This window comes from Mercenaria mercenaria, chromosome 15 (genome assembly GCF_021730395.1).
Source record: "Mercenaria mercenaria strain notata chromosome 15, MADL_Memer_1, whole genome shotgun sequence".
Lineage (NCBI taxonomy): Eukaryota > Metazoa > Mollusca > Bivalvia > Venerida > Veneridae > Mercenaria > Mercenaria mercenaria.
Window position 1 is genome coordinate 56,741,734 of NC_069375.1, and position 21,451 is coordinate 56,763,184.

The 21,451-nt window shown below is 32.7% G+C and overlaps 1 protein-coding gene across 1 annotated transcript; it reads left to right on the plus strand.

Annotated features, from left to right (window-relative positions):
• The first annotated feature begins 5,374 nt into the window (after window positions 1-5,374).
• Window positions 5,375-20,197, plus strand: LOC123565865 (nose resistant to fluoxetine protein 6-like). Its single transcript, XM_053525321.1, has 16 exons — window positions 5,375-5,884; window positions 8,410-8,594; window positions 8,967-9,066; window positions 10,096-10,195; window positions 11,395-11,497; window positions 12,424-12,610; window positions 12,895-13,062; window positions 14,292-14,388; window positions 15,049-15,147; window positions 15,728-15,896; window positions 16,391-16,470; window positions 16,836-16,943; window positions 17,211-17,337; window positions 17,765-17,951; window positions 19,272-19,414; window positions 19,900-20,197. The coding sequence occupies exons 1-16, from the start codon at window positions 5,575-5,577 to the stop codon at window positions 20,020-20,022; spliced, it is 2,286 nt and encodes a 761-aa protein (XP_053381296.1). The 5' UTR covers window positions 5,375-5,574; the 3' UTR covers window positions 20,023-20,197.
• The last annotated feature ends 1,254 nt before the right edge of the window (window positions 20,198-21,451 follow it).

The following is a 21,451-nucleotide window of genomic DNA, read 5'->3' on the forward strand; positions in this document are numbered from 1 at the left end:
CAAGAAAATAATAAAGAAAACCAGCTGTAAAGATCATGTACTGTGCATTCAAGCGTACGTGAGAATAACTTTATAATTTGCATTGTATAATTGGACAGTCCAATATCTGAGAAAACGTAGTTTTATTAACAAGTTCATTTCATTCGAACGTATCCTTGAAAGTGCTGTAAAGAATACTTATAAGAATCATTTGAAGATTTATAATTAACCCTTAAGTGATTCTGCCTTTGCGACCAGTGTAGACCAAGGTCAGTCTGCACATCCTTGCAGTTTGATTTGCACCGTTCGCCCTTCCGCCAATACCTTTTTGGTAAGCACCCCTTTTAACAGTTGATGGTACTGTCCAAATTGAAAGATGGACAAGTCCATTATAGAAATTTAGCAGGGTAAGAGTTTAAAGCAAATCCTGTTTTACTGTGAAGATAAAGGGGACATGCATACTATAAATTGCCTACAAGTATCGCAAATCGAAGAACTTCATTATCAACCCTCAGGTAATAGTACAGCTTGATGTATGCATCATTCCAGTGCTGCTATGGATATTTCGTTTATCGATATTGAACTTTATTGGGGTCTCGTAATAACTAAAATAAGACTGAGATGACCGAATTATAAGTCGTTGTACTCAGTAAACAATATTTCACCAATGCAAAATTTGAATTTAGGCAACAAGAATTTGCTCATTGTTAAACTTTATTTAAAACAGAACATGTCAATCGATTTGTTTTTGCAAATTTAATGTAGACTCATAAATACCCAGTTATCAAATGAAAAAGAATTAAAATCAGCTAATAAGAAGACCTAAAACGGTATATATTTGAATCTAAACATGAATCGATGTATTTTGAAATTATGTCTTGATAAAAAAATAGAACATACTTCGGTATCTCTTTGACCTTAATTAAAATCAGCATTTTGTGTAAATCTTCAGTAAACAAATTACATTATCAGTTCAAAGATTTCACAATTAAACCAGTCATAATCTTTGCTAGACCACCTGTAAACTATTAATGGTCACGAATTAGCTTCAGGTATTTACACAAACTTCAAAATGTTAGAATTAAGGGCATGAAATAACTTATACAAAAATATTTAACTTTGAGCGGTAGCTTCTGATCACAGCTTTGATTTGTTTTTTTATGCTCATAATATTGAAAGTGATTTTTTAATGAATATTTTGTTTGTGTCGGGTTTATCGTTGTACCGAAACAGTTGTGGATCATAGAGTGACTTTTCAGCTTCAGTGGTTGAGAGGAAGTACGATGGCCTCCGTGCATTATGTCATCACGGGCGGCATCTGGGTAAAACCACCGACATTCCGTAAGGAAACTAGATGGCTTCCTCACATCAATAATCCATCGCCCCGAGTGAGGCTCAAACACACATTAGTGAGAAACAAGTGAATCAAAGTCAGCGACCGTAACCACTCGGCAGCCGAGGGCCCATTTAAATCGCTATTTTTGAAGCATTGACAACAAATCAGCGACGTCTAAAAAGACAGCTGGTCGTTTTGTGCATTTTGATATTTCCTTATATTGACAGCTACAGTTTTTGTTTTTGTGAAGATAAAGGGGACATGCTTGAAAGGTCGGTGATGTTATACGAAACAGCGTAAATAAATGTTTTAGCTTTTCGTATGAGCTAAACGTTTTATAATGGTGCCAATAATGAACATAAAAATGGAATAGATTTCCAGTAGCTCTTAATACAGATAGAAATATTTTTCTTTTTATTTCGAATCAAATTATCGTTAAACGAAAAAGTTGTAGAACTTTGTGTTCTTGTATTCTGAAATGTCCGCGTTTAGGTTTTCGCTCCATTTTGAGTGCAACTATGTGTTGAATTGAATGCTGTTAACCATTCAGTGAACTGATGAGCAAATTTGAAACTTTAATATAATATTTAAAATACATCTACCATTATTCAGACAGAAAACTTCTTTGAAGAAAATCATAGATATAATGGACATACGACCACAGTTAGTTGCCCTTAGTTAACCACATTAAAGACATGGTTATGCGGAGAATAGTGTTTCTTTTTTGTGGTGAATATTGAAAATGTTCTCAGTGAAAGATAAGCAAACAACTGATATGATTTAAGAGAGGGATTAAAATAGCCCGTAAATTTAAAACGTAATAGAATTACATTGTCAGAATGTGTATAATGTACCATTTTCATATGGCCTGTTTAGCTCGTTAGCGGGCATCCGGAGACTTTAAAAAAATGCATGTTCTTGACACCACAAACCGTCTAACCACGCACCACAATGGATGCCTTTCATTGAAATTCATGAATGTACGCAAACGTGGCTAATTGAGCGTTACGATCTCAGAAATATTCCAAATTCTTTGGTTAATAGATTTTAGTGAAGCCTGAATGGAAAACTGTATATAGTTTCATCAAAGGAAACTGTTTTGAACTGTGTTTAAGTAGGTATGCACAACACCGGCCTTTTGAAAAATTGGGATGCCACGGAAATTGTTGAGTAATAGTTTATGAAGTAAATGATAGAAAGAAGTTAAACAAAATCCGTAAGCATCGCAACGTCAAATTTTGTGTTGGGTTATTAGATAAAAGAGGTTAAAAAGTAAAACAGTAAACATTGACTCATCTCTAAAACAGTCATGTTCAAATCTTAGTTAAATGTTAAAAGGGCTACAAGTGAATCCCGAATATGGTTATTGAGTATACTTATCAGATCATATCTATTTTTGTTACCTTGTTTTTGTCACAGTTAGGTTGGAGCAAGATCTAGCTCAAAGTGAATTTGTAGTTAACACCGTAGATATGCACACTGCTATATACAGTTAAATATTTAACCATATATGGTAACCAACTTGATATGGTTATCTTTTTAGACGCAGAAAGTGTGTGATGAAATCGTGATTGTTTAAAATTCAAGTGGCTGTAAAAATTAATGAAGTCAAAAACTGAAGATGATTTAAGATATCTTTGATCATTGTTCGTGACAGTTTTCTGATTAGTATTTTGTAAATTTGCCTTCGGATAGATCGAGTCCAAACTTCATACATACCCCCTCCCATCACACACACATAAAAATGCTATTTATAAAACAGAAGTTATTCTAACAAAGTTATGTATAAGACTTTTTATTTTGTTTTAAGACTGCATATTCAGTGTCTTGTTTTATCATTTTTGTTTTTAATTACTTTTCCAATATTCAAACTGGTGTACTTAGCATGTTTGTATGAAGAACTCGTTTCATTTTATTATACGATAATAAATTTGTTCTGATTGAAGTGTTGGAGTTAGTAATCATGTACGGTGAGTCATTTAAATGCGTTAGCAAAGGTTATCAATGATTACATAGTGTAAAATGTAGCACATTTAAGATTTTAAAATCTGACATATTTATCACTTTGTGAACTTTTGTATACAGTATAATCATTTAATCATAGTGATCGTAAATCTATGTCGATATTTTCCTATCTCACTTTACTTTGGACGAAACTGGTTCACAGCCATCCTCAAAATCGCAGTTTTACAAAATACCATTCAATAACAATGTGAATGTCAAAATATAGCACGAAATAAATTCATGGTATCAGCGTGAAAGTTGTACTTAAAAGTGCCGAAAGGTTATATAAAAGAACGTTATCATAAAAGTTAATTTAACCACAGTATCTAGAAAAATTAGATAGTGAAATACACAGATCTGGTGTTTAACCTTTCATCCAGTATAACTTAATTAAATTTTACTTTTGGAATGTATATATTTGATATGTTTTTGTCAAGATAATTCACTTTTAATTAAGCATCGCCTTTTAAAACAAGAAGGGTGCAAAACTGTTTAAGCCAAATTTTCAAATTTATGTTTACACCTAAACTGCAGGTAGAAATATAACTTATAGAAAAATGTGTAAACTGTAAATTAGAAAAGTCACAACAAATGGGATAAAGCAAGACAGATTTACGTCACCAAAACAGCAAATGAGCCGCACAATGAGAAAACCAACATAATGCATTTGCGACCAGCATGGATCTAGACCAGCCTGCGCATCTGCTGTTCGCTAACGGTTTCTCTAATTGCAATAGGCTTTGAAAGCGAACAGCATGGATCCTGACCAGACTGCGCGGATGCGTAGGCTGGTCTAGATCCATGCTGGTCGCAAATGCACTATGTTGGTTTTCTCATGGTGCGGCTTAAATATAGGTTTTCAGGAGAATTCACGTCTGTTGTAAATACCTTAAAATAAATGGGCGAGTAAAAGATTCCTTTCTAAACCAAATCAAGCACTGATTTAAGGGGATCTCTTAGATTATCTGACTATTAGTAAGATAAGACGAAATTTTTGCTTTGGATTTACTTTCTTACAATCTTATTTAGATAACCAAAAATCCATTTTCTTTTCAAAAAAAGCTTTAGTGTTGATGGTATTAAATACGGTCGGTTGGGTTAGCGAAAACAAACAACTGTATTACAGACCTAATGACTACTTTTGTAATTTACCGATAAGCTTTGATATTAGCAACATTTAAACAAGAGTGAATTGTTTTATTATTTAAAGCTTATATGTTTCGTAGCTTAAAATATATATAAGGGCGGATTAAACAACATTTTCTCAAAAAACTGTTAACTACATGTAAATACATGTACATTTTATTTTTTTTTAAAGTTTTCCATAGAGGGGTTATTTTTTTAATACAATGATATTTTGTTTATAAATTATAACACCCTGTCGGTTGATATTCAGTTTTATTATACCTCAAGTAAACAATGTAAAATAGCCTTAGACCAACATTTCAAATATAATTAAACAATTCATGCGGAATTGTTTTGAATATTCACAAAGAAAGTTTCTGGTGAGAACACAAATACAACGAAGTAGCGCTACTTATGCAACGTTTTAGTTGTTTATCGAAAAGTGATTTTTTTTTGTTTTGGTTTTAACAGCGTTTTACAACAGTATTTCTGTTATGTAATGGCAGGCAGTTAACATATTACCATTGTTTCTTGCTTCTGTACCAGTACAAACCTGTTCTCCGCAAGTTACTGCCAACTTCCCCATATGAATCAGAGGTGGAGGACGAATGATTTCAGACACAATGTGTTTTATCAATTCGTCACGGAGAAAATACGGCCAGCCCGGAGATCGAAATCACGGCCCCGCGATCTATAGTACTGCGCTCTCCCTATAAGCGCGTCGGAAAGTGGGTGTTTGAACTGCTTCCGTACCTATACGGGTTAAACGCATGACTCAAATGAAGTATATCTTTTTTTCTTTCAATTTAAGTATTTGATTTATCGCAGCTCTGTAATTCGTGAAACAGAATAGATTTTAACGTGACATTATTATTAAACTTTATTATCTTACATTCATATCGGATATCACACCACTTTATCAACTAATATATCATCATACTTACGTTAGTAGCAGCGTGACAAAAGTAACATCGGATCTGGTCACTAATACGTATATTTCAAAATAGTTATTTGTGAATCTGGAAAAGTAAAAACCTATTCCAAAACATAAACGGATTATTGGCATTTATTGGAAACTACACAAACATTCTTACAACATATTGGTGCCAACTTTTCAAATACATATAAAAATGAAGTTAACGTTATGTTTGCTTGCCTGTTTTGTTTACGCATGCTCATGTCAAAATTTTGGAGACTTCATGACAGAGATTAGGCAAGCTAAAGTAAGAGACAGAGAGACAGAGAAACTTGAAGAAACTACTGGTATAGTAACTAAATTAAAGCAAATATTCAAAGAAGAAAGTCTTACTGACAGCGCGGAAAAGCTTCTTGACAATGAATTTGAACAATACAATCCATACGAAGTTGGAAGCTTGTGTCTGAATCATACAAAGTATCTCCTCCAAGGAATAAAAGATCAAGAGAATTGGGCGCTTCGCAGTAAGTATGAGCCTGTTTTTAAAGATATATTTTATGCCCATACTTCTTAACCCTTAGCCTGCTGGTGGCAAGTGATTCTGCCTTTGCGACCAGTGCAGACCAAGATCAGCCTGCACATCCGTGCAGTCTGATCATGGTCTGCACTGTTCGCTATCCAGTCAGTAAATTTTCAGTAAATACCCCTTCAAATGATAAATGGTACTGCCCAAATTAGAAGATGGACCAGTCCATTATAGAAATTTAGCAGGGTAAGGGTTAATTGTAAATACTAACATTAAAGTCTTATTATATTGGGTTGTTCTATAGGTACCAGGCAAAGTATTTTCATTTCTTCACATATCATCACAAATAGATGAAACTTATATATAATGTAGATGAAGGAATCTTAAGTTAGTATGTGAAAATTGCAGTTTCATTTGAAATATAATAAGTAAATGCTAGTCCCTATGGCAACATCATGTGACATCATCCTACCCATTTGTTTCTTGTGTCCTAGTTTGCATTTGATAAAAGAATACTTGGCACTTACTTACTTACTTTTCAAATTACATATTCTTAAAACGAAACAATGTTAACGTGAAATGTAAGTGTTACGCCAATAATGTCAAATTATAATAAATTGTTACATCTAAATGTTCAGCAGGCATATTGTTTTGGTGGTAGGCTGAAAACCAGCATTAACTATAAGTGATAATATTTTGTGTTTGTGATAAATACACCCAAGGAGAAAGGCCAATGTTATGTAAAAAGAATAAAGGGACAATACCCTTAGGAAAGTAGTATGGGAGGATAAAAAGAGTATAATAGCTGACGACTCGCTGTTTAACGGTCAGAAGACAATAACGTTAAGTCACGTTAGCTCCTTTTTATGGATCGGTGTATCATAGAACAGTGTCCAATTTCTTTAATATTACAGTTTTATTAAATGAGCAGGTTTATGTAAAAAGAATAAAGGGACAATACCCTTAGGAAAGTAGTATGACAGGATAAAAAGAGTATAATAGCTGACGACTCGCAGTTTAACGGTCAGAAGACAATAACGTTAAGTCACGTTAGCTCCTTTTTATGGATCGGTGTTTCATAGATCAATGTCCAATTTCTTTAATATTACAGTTTTATTAAATGAGCAGGTTTTATTCATTCGTAGGAAGGTGTATGAAATATTTAATGGTGAGAAATATTGAAACGCTTGATTATGTATATTTACAGTACTATGGGTGTTAGGTCTAAAATATTACACACTAATAAACGTACAAGAACTGCCAACTGGATTTTAACAAACAGTTGTTATTATCGTGATCTACATCGTATACACAATCAGCTTGATATATCTAGCCAAGTTAAATATATCTGATGGGGATTTCCTGGATTTAAATCATATCTTAAGATAGATATTTTAGTAAAAGTTGACCATAGTACAAATGTACATCTTTAAAAATCCATGGTAATTCTAATATGTCTGGAATAATATACCAATAGCGTGTTGCTTGCATAAGATTTGAGCTGCTGATAAGACACATACATGAACCTGCTTATAAAAGTTTCCATTTATCACATGTAGCCAGCTCCCACTGGGATATCCAGCCTGAGTGATTTGACCACTTAATAAATTGTTTACGAGCATAAATAAATACTATTGAACTGCTGAAATAGACGTTAAGCAAAAGAAACAGTACAGATTGTTTAACTTAACTTTAAGCTGATTTAGATAGAGAATTGTTTATAATTTATCTAAATACAGACAAATGTAAGTGCACATGCATGTATAAAGGTACTTTAACGATAAGTTTAAGATTTTAGTCAACAACAGATAACAACTTATCTTTAAATGATGGTACAATGACCATTCTATGCTTAATCCATACCATTTACCTCAGTAATCTATAGAAACATGTACAATCGTTTGATCAAACAAAACACTGTTTTAAAAGTTTTCATCTGCAAACTATATTATATTCTTTTATATCAAGCGTGTATTACCTGGGCAGTTTTCATTTACTATCACAACCGCAGCCTGTAAGTTCCCTATGGCGGTTATAAAAAGTCCGTACTTGGATTAACTTTTTCTAACATTATTTGTTCATTTGGAATTAATTCTAATTTATTTAGAATTCTGTTTAGAGACGTGAGCTTTGAGGCGCATTTCATGACCTCCAATGAACTTACTCGATCATAGGGTATTTGCTATTGTTTTGCTTTGTTGCATTTTATTCTTCCAAAGGATCTTCCTACAAATTGTATTTCCCAGTTCAAGATGCAGTAGCCGATTCTTTAAATATATATATATGCACTTGAATACTAAGGCATAAGAATATTATAGTGATTTGTTTGGGCGAGGTTGGGGAGGGGGTGATTTGGATGGGGAAACGTATGTGTATGAGAGTAATGTGGATTGTTGCACATCTTTTGAAAACATACAACGCACTAGTATAATCACTGAAACAAGCATTATAAGTAATAATTCAGTCTGTATTGTGCCATTTTGACTATTTTTATCAGGATATTTATGTTTATGTTTTATACAGTGGTTGACTCTATTGGTAAACCCTCGAGTGATTTACTTGACTTCCACATTAGATGGATAGGTAACTACGAAGAATGCACTGCAGTAGAGGCCATTGTCTACGACGATCCTGTCAATAAAACTGGTCCTAGTAACCCATATAATGGAAAATACTGTCTCACATACTTCCCTATTGGAGGGGATCAGGTATCATTTAAGTTAACATAATGCAGAATGTACATTTGTCTACATTACAGGTACAGTGCACGTGATATTTCTTGTCTATTTTCTTAAACCTGTTTATGTGGAAAGCTTTTTTTAAAGCTTTATTTCAAGGACTCGTTCCAGAAAACCAGTTCCGCTCAGAATATTCTATAGCATTCTTAACTTGTACAAAGCACCAATATTCTTTGTGTTGTGGGTTTAAAAAGCAAAAATCCCATTTCACTAATTATGTTTTATGTAAACGAAATACCATTAACATGATTGCACAATGTGTTTAGTAAACTTATCGTTCAATTTAGCAAGACTGTTTTTATGTGCATATAGCATGTTTTCACGTACTGAATTGTTTTACAGCAACCAACGTTACTGCAACCAACAGGATTGGCTCTTGCAATAGGAATGTGTTTTCCTGATACTTGTTCTTCGCTGGAGGCCGGAGCATTAGCTCTAACATGTAAAAGTTTTACTGATATGGGTAGAAACAATTTGATATAAAATAATGCAAAATAACTTACGTTAACATAATTAATTTATTGCTTTAGTAAATTTTACATGTGTTCTAGTAATTAAGTAAAATACCTAAAATGGAACCAAACTGCATATGTCACCTTGTCGAAAGGATAGCTAAGCATTTACAAAGGTTACATTACATAACAATACACCTGCATGCCTCCGAATTTATGGGAAATGCTTCGTAATTTGAAAAAAAGGGCATTTTTTTAGTAAATAACTGCAATGAGTTTTTAAATGATAACGTGAATATTTTATTGTCGAGCCCGCTTGCGGTGAGCTCCACCTAGTCGTCACTTTTGATGGGTCGGTGTTTGTGTTTTGTCCATGCATGCGTCCGGTCCGAGCGTGTGTGCGTCCGTCCGATTATTTACGGACCATAACTTTGATATGCATAAACCAATCTTGTTCATATTTTGCAAGAATGTTTACCTTAATGAGAAGGAGTGTCATGCGCAAACCCCATGTTCCTATCTCAATGGTCAAAGTCAAAGGTGGAGGTCAAAAGTCAAATTGAAGTTTGTCCAGAGCATTTCTCCTTCATGCATGGTGGGATTTTGATGTGACTTGGCATGAAGTTTCACTATAATGAGACGGAGTGTCAGGCGCAAGAACCAGGTCCCTAGGTCTAAAGTCAAGGCCACATTTGACAGCTGGCGGGCTCAACATTCTGTCCGTGGGCATACTTGTCTGATGTACACGTTTCCAGAAATAAATGCAGAAAACTTCTGCTTTGTACCGAACACATTAAGTAAACAATTTAGAAACACTTGGTTTTCATTTTCTATATCTTTAATTAATTGCTATCTTTATTAAAAACTTTTGGCGTTTGATTTGGATCTAGAAGCATGCCCCTTACATGACATAGTATCTACCATATATATTTTATGATGTTGATGTTCAAGCATTTTTAACGCTGTGACTTTGTAAATTTTTGTCCATAGATATGTAGCTTATCTAAATTAAATTTCAGTGGTACGCTCCCTTCCGCTTAATACCAGCTTCGTTCCATATGCGTATGCAGTGTGTCAGGAAAAGGACTTGGAATACAGTGACAAGGCTATTGCAGTCATGTAATTCAGAAATTTTATCATTCTAAACAATGTTCAAATGTTAGGAGAGTTGAAGTCCGGGAAGGAGAAAACATTCTTGCACACCGGACTGGCATTTCCGGTGATTTTACCCATGCCGGCAAAACCCATCTGGCACCCCCATTCCAGATGACTCTCGTGCTGTTAATGACAACTAATGGTTCATGCACTGATAATATATTGTTTATGTAAAATACGAAAAAAGCAGGTACCTTGATAGTTTCTCTCCGTTCCTTATAGTATATTTCTCGATTCAAAATACGTTAGTTTACCGTAGGAACATAACGTTACGCTACAGATGATAAAACTAATAAAGTGGAATTTTGTTATTGTGCGTAACGCAAAACATTATGACGTCACTTCTGCTTACGGAAGTTAATTTCCCGCGCTCTACTATAAGAAAGAGTGCTACAAAGAAAGTATTTTTACCGTTATTTGTAAAATAAGGTATGCAAGAAAAATAATATGCCAGAATAAAATGCTAACATGTATACAATATGCAAGAAAAAATATCAGCCTTATTACCGTCAAATGCGCAGGTGCCCTCGGGACGGATATTTCTATCCGATTCGTAAACATGTTATTATGCAAGTCATTATTCAAGTGTACACGTAATATCAATTGTCCAAACTACTTATCTTTAAATTAGGAAAGAAACTGGTCCATACAACCATCATGCGTTTTGGAACCGAAGTACTGGCCAACAATCCAGAAAGCAGACCCCGAATGAAATTTATATTATTTATCGAAACGCTTTCTAATACTGTATTTTCGCTGGATCAAAATTTTGCAAATCAGAAATTATGAGTATGTTCGCGAGGTTTAATTTTCGCAAAATTGTAAAAATGGTAACATACTTGAATAAGAATTATACTAATGGTGAAAGTGCACGCGAGAATTAATTTTCGCGAGATGTAAGGCCCCGAGAATATAGCGAACATTAAATCCTCGCGAAAATTTCTACTTTTACAGTAAACAGGTTATGACCGTTAATTGCCCAGAGCTATTGCATCTTTAGTCAAATTATTTAAATGAATAATGCAAACAACAAATGTTGTTACATTGAATTGTCTTGCATAACGCATTCTAATCACTTGAGATGATAAAATATTACTTGCAGTTTAATATCTCTTGCAGCTAAATAAGTTCATTAGATTAGACTATATTTTATATATTTTCAGTGTAGTGTGTTCAATATTTCTTGTAATAATAGTCATTGCGACAGCCTATGACGTCACTATTCAAGTCTTGTTACCATACGTGTCACAGATGAACAAAGTGGAGGTAACGCATTTTACACAAAATAAGTAAAACAGTGATTCTCTAATTTATCACGTCGATGAATCATCTATAAATATTTCTTAGAACGTGCTTTTTGGCAAGAATATTGTACCCCTGTCAACAACAATGATTCACTAATTCATCACGTCGTCGATGAATCATCTATAAATAGTTCTTAGAACGTGCTTTTAAGCAAGAATATTTTTTCCTGTCAACAACAATGATTCACTAATTCATCACTTCGATGAATCATCTATAAATAGTTTTAAGAACGTCCTTTTAAGAAAAAAAAATATTTTTCCCTGTCAACAGAAACGATTCTCTAATTTATCACGACGATGAATCATCTATAAATATTTCTTAGAACGTGCTTTTTGGCAAGAATATCGTACCCCTGTCAACAACAATGATTCACTAATTCATCACGTCGATGAATCATCTATAACTAGTTTTAATAACGTGCTTTTAAGCTAGAATATTTTTTCCTGTCAACAACAATGATTCACTAATTCACCGTGTCGATGAATCATCTATAAATAGTTTTAAGAACGTCCGTTGGCGCAAAACTATTTTTCCCTGTCAACAACAACGATTCACTAATTCATCGTATCGATGAATCTTTTTGGCAAGAACATTTTATTCTTGTCATTATAATAATATTATGTGAAAAGATAAATTTCAAATGACACCCACACCTTTAAATCCTATACTGCTTTGGTCGTAATTTGACTGAACAAAACAAAAAACAAAACAAAAAACATTTTATAACTTTCAAGTAAAACACAATTCAGCTTGAAATCTACATTCAGCTTTAAGTCTACGCTCTAAAACTTATATTCATTAGTTTGAAATTGAAACTTAAAGTTACAAAGTCTTATATACCTGTGTTAAATGTAACCAACAACGTTTTTGTTTCTTTATTTCCACAGCCAAGTAATCATATGTATGGAACGTTTTCTTCCAAACAAGAAAATGGCCACGTTCATCAATCTAATGGCCACATTTCAAACAGTGGTATTATATCAGAAAAAAGTCCACTAAACCGCGATTCGTACGACCACGCTGTTGAAACGAAAATTCATGACGAACGGGAACCTGACATGACATACAAACCTGGTATTACTTCTTCTATATAATATTTTTAATGTGCTTTTACACTCAACGTTTTCAAAATTAAACTTATTTTCAAAATTAAAAAATATGTTCTACTCTAGCAAAAATCAAAAATTACCTTTAAAATGATTAGTAACTGTATATAAATATTTCATTGTTCAATAAAATAAATGTTCAGCTGATATTTTCATTTTCATGGAAAATATATAAAATATCTCGCATTTTTCTTACACTTTGCAATAAATATACTTATGACACTGACTGATATATTTGTGTGGTGCTTACAGGTTTACCAGGAAGATTGCTTCTCTCATTTTCGGCATATACTAACGCCTCGAAGATTTTCAACACAAACCAAGCGTCAGGGATTCTCACGAGCGTTAATGGAATAAGATTCATCAGTATGACATGGGTAGTCTTGGGACATACTTACGCCTTTGGATTAAATGCCACTGGTACCTTTAACTTTTCAACCTATTTACTAACGTCTACATTAACAATTTACAATTTACTTACAAACTTTAAATTCAGAAAACTCTCAAGTGATTTACAGTGTGTTGAAAACAGCATTTGTACCTAAAGATTTTCTGCGATATGCTTAAGTTAGTTCTGCACGTTGGGATCAAATATTTTATGCAATGTAAAATTTGATTAAACCCTTACTTTTCGTTACTCTGTGGAAAATACTTGAAAATTCGAATACAGGATATTGTGCTTGATTGTTTTGCTAAAATATCTAAAAAAAATTGATTGCACACAAGTCTTTATAATGGACGCCTAGATATAATTTTGATAATATTTTCACGCATAGTAATTTTTCTTTAATGTAGATTTAAATGAAACTTCTCACATTCGTAAATGAACGTGTAGCCTATAAAATGGTGAAATGAAATATATAGGTGATTGTGCTTGTTTTTGAGGTATCTAACCATGATTAAAGACATTCGTACATCAATCGCTGATATTAAGACATTTTCTAGAATTATTAATTAATGAATAGAATGTCAAATGTTTTAATATATTCCATCTTTAGAAAAATAGAAACGTTTCCGTTTAACAGATTCATTCACGGGTTGTCATTAAAATAGTAAAACTATTCTTTTTAGTCTTGGATTTATTTTACAAAACGTTACACCATTACTTCCGGTTTATCAAACGTGCAGAACTTCCTTTAACCGCAAAAATGATAGATGTGTAATACAGAAATTATTTAGCCCTTCGGTGACATAATTTGAAGACATCAGTTTATTATTCTGCAGATCAAATGCATAGAAACTTTAAAAATTTAATTCGAGGGCGGTTAACAGACATGCATTTTTAAGATATGGCATGAGTAAAACACAAACATAAAATTATAGTTAGATACATTTGTTCAGGAGTTTAAACATTTGAAGTAAATGTCTAAAGAAAATATTTAATGACAGATGACCATTTGTATTATCTCACATTTTTCATCTGGGCTTAAGTACAACCTTATTAGAATGTAAGCTGATATTATTCACAAGCTTGATTAAACATCATTATCAAATTTGGGTTTTAAGACAATCTCATAAATTGGATTAGTCATGATTGCTTCTCGAAGCAGTCCTACATATTTTGTTCTACATAAAAGTTATGTAGTTATATAGCATAATGGATACATGTTACGGTTAAAATTTCGTGCCTTTTTTATCTCAATTTGCAGACAATATTTCAACATTTCTGCCTCAAATTCTAAAGAGGTTTTCCTTTCAAGTAATATCAAATGCGACAGTTGCTGTGGATACATTCTTTGTTTTAAGGTATTGCTATATTATATGTAAATTAACTTCACACGTTCTTAACAGTATTTCAGCTTATGCGTATCACAGTAAAATACATTTAGATTCTGTACCTTAATCTACGTGTTCACCACAAGTTAGTAACAACTTTCATCAATTAATTAGAAGCTGTCGAAATCATAGTGCCAGTAGGCGAAAAGGATGCCTCGGATGCTCGTAATTTTATTTTATGTATGCGTGCATTCTCGTCGACATACCTTAAAAACACAGTGAGGCATAGAGGGGCCCAAGAGTCTGAATTGTCTATGTAATATGTCTTGATTTTTTTATATGTATTAAGTCTTGATTTTTTTTTCTTGATTTTTAAAACACAGTAACATAAAAGCAAATAGAATGTGCGTGTAATAAATAAATATAACAAATTTAGTCTAGCAAATCCTAATATATATATATATATATATATATATATATATATATATATATATATATATATATTAGCAAAGTGATGTGTTGTGTACAATTTAGATAAAGGAAGATTGAAATTAAAATCTAACTTTAAATGCAGCCGATTACAATGACCTTTTTAATAACAAAATAGATGAAGAAAGCTAATTACACGAAACTAATGCAAAAGAAGAAAGATATAGCAAATGAATTTAAATATACTTTTTCTGTGTTCAGCGGATTATTGGTAGCATACCTATCTCTACGTGAAATGAAGAAGAAAAATGGTGCTAAAAGATTCAGCTGGGGAATGTTTTACTTTCACAGATTTTGGAGGTATTATTTTTACACTATTCTATTTACATTGTGTCCCAATACTAGTCATAACGTATAACTATACAGAGGTGCATGTATTAAGAGTATGCACATGTGTTTAAGTGAGTTTGGTCTCACGGGATGCATTTCTTTAAATATTCAAGGAATCTCGCTAGGATACCTTGTAGTATTACATATATAGCAAGTTTCTATCTTTATTGCTGGTCATGCAGTGGTTCATCTATTTCTAGCAACAATTTAGCATTTTAAGTCGTAACCTAATACTATAAGTTATTCTATCAGTTAATTAACTTCTACAGAAACATACGGCATCACTATGATAAGTCGATTATATAATAAATTATATATAATTAAATTCGATAGGATAATTTTCTGACCCTCCTAATAAATATAGGTGGTCGACATGTGACCACCTTTAAACAATTAAAAATACTAAAATCTTGATGAAATATCTTTTATTATTTATGCTATTGTTGAGCAATACAAATATAAAAAGTCGAAGACGCAAAGGGAACTAGTAGACAGTGTTCAATCCAATAACTTACCTTAAAGACAGTGAAATATAAAAGATTTGTTCCAGACTGACTCCTCCTTATATGCTCTTCCTCATGTTCTATGTGCCTACGATGAAATACTGGACAACTGGACCTCTTTGGCCTCAGTCGACTGGGTTTGAACAGGATGAATGCAAAGACACGTGGTGGAAAAATATCTTATACGTTAATAATATCATCGAACCTGAAAAAATGGTAAATATTCCAATATCATCGATATCACCTATAATTATTTTTCTTTTTTAGGGTTAAGGAAGCTAATTTCATTCGGGACTTTCAATTAAACCACGCTTAGCCAGATCAGCCATAAAATGATAACATTTGAAGGTGTAAACGTAGCCATCTCCAAAATCGCTTCTGTCACTTGTGTCCCAACTTCTCTCTGACACTCTCGTTATCCCTTGCCTATGTACATGGTGTGCTTCATACTTTTAGTATAAACGTTTTGTGTTACACGATATACTGAACAACAATTAATCTCTTCCCTTGCATGTTCCTAAGACCACTACATCTGTACATCCTACCGGGCAACATTCTGTTATGTCACAAAGGCATGCAACTAATTGCTTTGATTAGTTAGTTCTGTAGAACCTTTGTTCCTCTAGATGTTAGGAGCTAAAACATTGTAATGATGCTTCTAATGTTGCTGTAACGGAGAAATATATAACATTATCATATATTTGTTTCAGTGTATGGCATGGAGTTGGTATTTATCAAATGACATGCAGTTCTATGTTATCAGTCCATTGATGCTTATACCTCTTTACTAGTAAATATACCGAGTTCTTTTATTACCCTTGATCTGATCTGTTCATCTTATATACTAAATATATTTTAACATTACCTAACTACTTATAACATTTCGTCGTTCTCAAAATTGTGTGACCGATTTATATTGATCACATGTACCTTAGGCTATTGTAAAGACTTGGAAACACTGAATATTTATCTCTGAACACTTTCCAAGCTATATTAAGTAAATAACACACATACGTTATGGCTTTGCTATCAATAATCGAAACTATTTGCCACAGGTTCGTTCATTTAATGTCATCAGAATTAGACTAAAAATCAATATGGCTGTTACCTTACTTCAAATTGTATTTTGACACATACATTATATCCTACTTGCAGCTCACCGCTATGGGGAACTATAACATGTCTAGCATTCGTTCTTAGTAATTTCATTGCAACGGGAGTTATTTCAAAACAACATAAGCTTGGTTCTAACATGATTTTAGGGTAAGTATAAAAATAAATTGCAATACGAATGAGTAAAGCTACAGTTTTTATATATTACGATCCACCGTCAGGTGTTATAAAGATTTCGGAATGCAAGGATGAACGAAATTACCCTATAGACTCTGTTGACAAATACAAAATTATCATGAATTGAGAATTATAACAAATGTGTTTTGTATTTTAATGGAACTTCTACAAAAACACGTCACTTTCTCACACTTCATCAGTTATTCCCTTTGTATTTTGTTATATTTGCTATCATTCCAGGGATTCGTCAAATGAGGCATTTACATTAATCTATGTTAAACCATGGTGTCGGATTGCACCATACGTTGTTGGTTTATTCACCGGCTATATTCTGTACAAAACAGATTGTAAAGTGAAGATGTCCAAGGTAAAAACATGAGAACATATATCATAATCAACGGGTCGGATTTACCTATAATCTTTTTTTTGCACTAGCTCAAACGTCTGCTTGAAATACCAATATATTTGGAATTGTATAGGTATGCATTGTTTTCAAATTACATAAAGAAAGAGAAAGCCATATATTTCAAAAACGGAAATCGTTAGTTTCTAACCCGTTTGAGGCGTCGTTGATTCCGGTACGTTTGAAACCAGTCCTCTTTACACGCAAAATAATACAAATGTCCTCAGAATCTGCAAAAATAAGTTGATATAGAATTGAGTCAACCAATGATATTTATCCAGTGAAATAATACTCATTAGTACATTTTTCCTCTGATAAATGCACAAAAAGAAACCCAATTGATTAAGTAATATTTTGTAAATTTTTAACTAACGATGATCTTTAACTTCAGTTTGTTAACATGCTAGGCTGGGCCATTGCAACAGCGTTCGCTCTCTTGGTTTTGTACGGTCTCTACGACTCAGAGGGAACGGAGAAGCTTGGTGTAGACGCTGCTGCTCTTTACAATGCCACTGGAAGAACAGCCTGGGGTATGGCGGTCGCTTGGGTCATATTTGCTTGTGCTACCGGATATGGCGGTAACTATTTTAACAAATTTTCGTTCCTTGTTATTTTATTATCTTTAAAGCAACAATTAACTCATGTACAAATGTTAACATGATATCATTTTCCATTTTAGACTGACAATACCAATATCAGAGACATGGTGTGAAAAGTAGTGCAAATGTGATTATTTATATGAAAGTGTGACCAGATCCACCCAATTATCATTGTAATATATAATGCGGAATTTAAGCAGATAATACATGTATAATGTTTCAATCTTAGATAATCTTTAAACATGCATTCATATTAAGGCGTTTGATATTATGTTACATTTAGTGCGTAAGATATATTTAGTCATTTGTGTTTTCTGTTTGTTGTTACTTTTAACCTGTTTAAACCAAAGCAAATTTGAGGTCATTGATTCCTATACTAGCTGATATTGGTAAAACGTGCTTCCGTTTTTTTTTTCAAAACTAAACTGAACTGTTAAATCATTTAGAATACCATTCTATTTAAGTATTAGAATATCTTTAAATTATTAACAGTCGTTACAATTTGCAGTAATGATAAAGAAAAATACATTGATGAATTGTATTTGAAATTGTTATGCTTGATTTTCTACCTTCTTTTAAAAGTCTAAATATGTAAAAGCAACTTGGTTAGTTTTTAAATTCAATCTATCACGAAGAAAAACGTTATTACCTGCGGCCTGAAGTATATTGGAATACAACAAGTAGTGTAGCACATGGGGAATGGATGATTTCACGTGACTTTTTATCGCTATGCGATTGGCTTATCGCATTTATGGAACTCCGTTTTAGCAAATAGCTGGCACTCTATATGATATATAGAGAAATGTTTGTGACCTGAATTCCTCATTCATTATTTCATATATTTTATTCAAACATTCAGCAATGATCAATATTAATACCTTATTGTGCATAAGGTTTTTTGTATGAATTGCTCTTCAATTTCCGGGATTATGGTCCTGTGTTGTCAAATAAGTCCAGGTGAATGAATTGCACTTGTGAAAGCTCTAGTAAGCATTTCAATAGCCAAGGAATGTGACCAGTTAAGCTAAAAGTTATGTTATACATGAAAGGGAAATATAGTTATTTTAGCTCAAAACAATAACTTTCAATTTAAGAAATACGTAGTTCATAGATCTACTTGTAAATCATGTTGAATGGAGTAATATTTCATACATTAAAGTGTAATGGTATAATAAAAAAACTCGAGTACGTTATTCGCCCATAGGTTACTGTTAACAATATCTGGTCTGTATAACTTCTGGCCGCAGGAAATCTTTCGACTTGTCTTGATTGTATTTCTTTCAATTCTATTTGATACAGGCCCTGTGAACGCACTACTTTCGTGGCGTGCAATAATTCCACTAAGCCGACTTACTTATTGCGCCTATCTGGTACATCCTGTGATAATGTACTTGTACTACTTCAGTCGGCGTACTTTGATGAGGTGGTACGACCTTGAGATCGTAAGTTTGATATTTATTTCTAGTGCTACTTTGAATTCATTCTTTGTTAAAACAGAAATTTACGGAAACATTTACTATAGGTGAAATATAACTGATTATTAAATTGTTCGCATACGTAAAATGATGGAATCTACTTGATATGATGGTATGTGAAGCTTCTCATAAGAACGAAACGCTCTAAAATCTACTGCAGAAAAATCTAAATTTGGGTCGACAAATTTAACGGAACAACAAATAGATGCTGTGTTATATTCGTAACAAATGGTGTTCGGCTCTCCAAGTAGATTTCATTACTTACCTTTGTTCATCTTTAGTGAATGATTTTATTTATTTTATAGCATACATAGTAAAGATTACACCTGTAACTTTTGTGTCTGTGAGTTTTAAATATTTGCGAACAAAATTGTAACACACTCTTCTTTAAACGCATTACTATTGTTTATTAATGAATTAAACTTACATTTCATCTTTTTTGATTTTTGTAGTCTTATCTCTTCCTTGGAAACATTTGTCTTACCTATGCTGTTGCTTTTGTAATTTCCTTGGCGTTTGAATCACCGATGATGGGATTAGAGAAAGCATTGCTAGGACGGGAGAAGCGTAGCTAGATATATGCATGCATTCTTTCTTGAAGCTGTGGTGAAAAAGTCTCACTGATAAATCCATTACGGAAGTATGAATATTAGCATTTCAAAAACGTGTGTACAATAACAAACTAAGTGCTTGTATATGCCAACAGATATCAAAAAGAGTAAATAAAGAATGCCTATATATAGAAACATTTTTAGTGTTCTGTCATTCTGTTTTTTCAGTTTTTTATTTACTGTTTTGTATGCCATACAGTGTCTGCACAATATTTATTTAGTATACCTTCAAAAAACCAACTCTTCGAACACATTGATAAATCCTTGCACTTTATTGATATCTGTTTTTCAAATGAGACCTTAGTTTACAAGATTTTGTTTAAACAGTATCTATTGACATAATTACAATTGTTGCATAAATTGTTAAATGTAAAACAGAGAATTGAGTAGAAAGCTATAAACTTTTTCAGAAACTCTCTCCGTATACATAATACAACTTCAATGGTAACAATATAAACAATCCAACATAAATGTTCTGCCTGTATTTCTTCGTTTATCTATGGTATCTGACAAAATGCGTTGAATGTAATTTCAAAATAGATTGACAAAAAAAGATTTTTGGATAAGAAAATAGAAATGTTTATATGAAATTAAATCTAAATTGTAAATAATTTATCCTGCAATTATATCTAAGAAGATAGGGATAGGAAGGAAGGAAAAATAGAGGAAATGGGGTTGATAAGTCAGAAATGCAGCCTAAGACACATGGAGTTTTAGAACTTTCGTTTAAGCTATGAAGAAGGGCTAAACTGACATATAACCTGGAATACAAAATTATTATTACAGCTATTAGTGTTAAGGAAATAAATTGATAAAGGTATTACATATCGAATCACTTTGTCTTTTGTATATATTTATGTACATGGAGAAATATGGAGTTATTAAGTTCGCTTGGAATTGAGGAATCGCCATGTAACAGTGTTTTTAGTGTAACAGTGGTAATTGACCTAATACAAGATTTATAAGAACAAGTTATTTGTAACCTATAACAGTGGATGTTGTTTTACATATTAATACTGTTATGCAGTTGAAACTACTTACACATTTCATTAATCTACGGTCTGAAACCAAAAGTAACATGATGAATAACCTTCATGTATATTTTATTATTAACGTTGATTATTGTTCTTATAAGGCTATAAAGTTATAATCCTTCCTTCCTTTTGATAAGGGTCAAAGAATTTACTTCATTCCATTGAAAACATAAGTGTTTGCAAACTAGTCAAGATACCATTACAATGGTATAAACTTATTATTATCTTAGTCATAAAAGCTGAACCGGAAACGGTCAATTTTATTACCGGAGACAGATATTTCTTGAAGAAGACAAGTTTACAAATTTCCCTCACGCAGTTCCTGGCATAGGTTTCTGGTGTACCAATAGCACAGTTTG

What these genes read in the sequence shown, in the direction of transcription:
- LOC123565865 (XM_053525321.1), top strand. Translation starts at nt 5,575, where the DNA reads ATGAAGTTAACGTTATGTTTGCTTGCCTGTTTTGTTTACGCATGCTCA. An exon ending in GATACATTCTTTGTTTTAAG is followed by an intron (nt 14,389 to 15,048) that starts GTATTGCTATAT and finishes TTCTGTGTTCAG; the next exon opens with CGGATTATTGGTAGCATACC. An exon ending in TACTTTCACAGATTTTGGAG is followed by an intron (nt 15,148 to 15,727) that starts GTATTATTTTTA and finishes GATTTGTTCCAG; the next exon opens with ACTGACTCCTCCTTATATGC.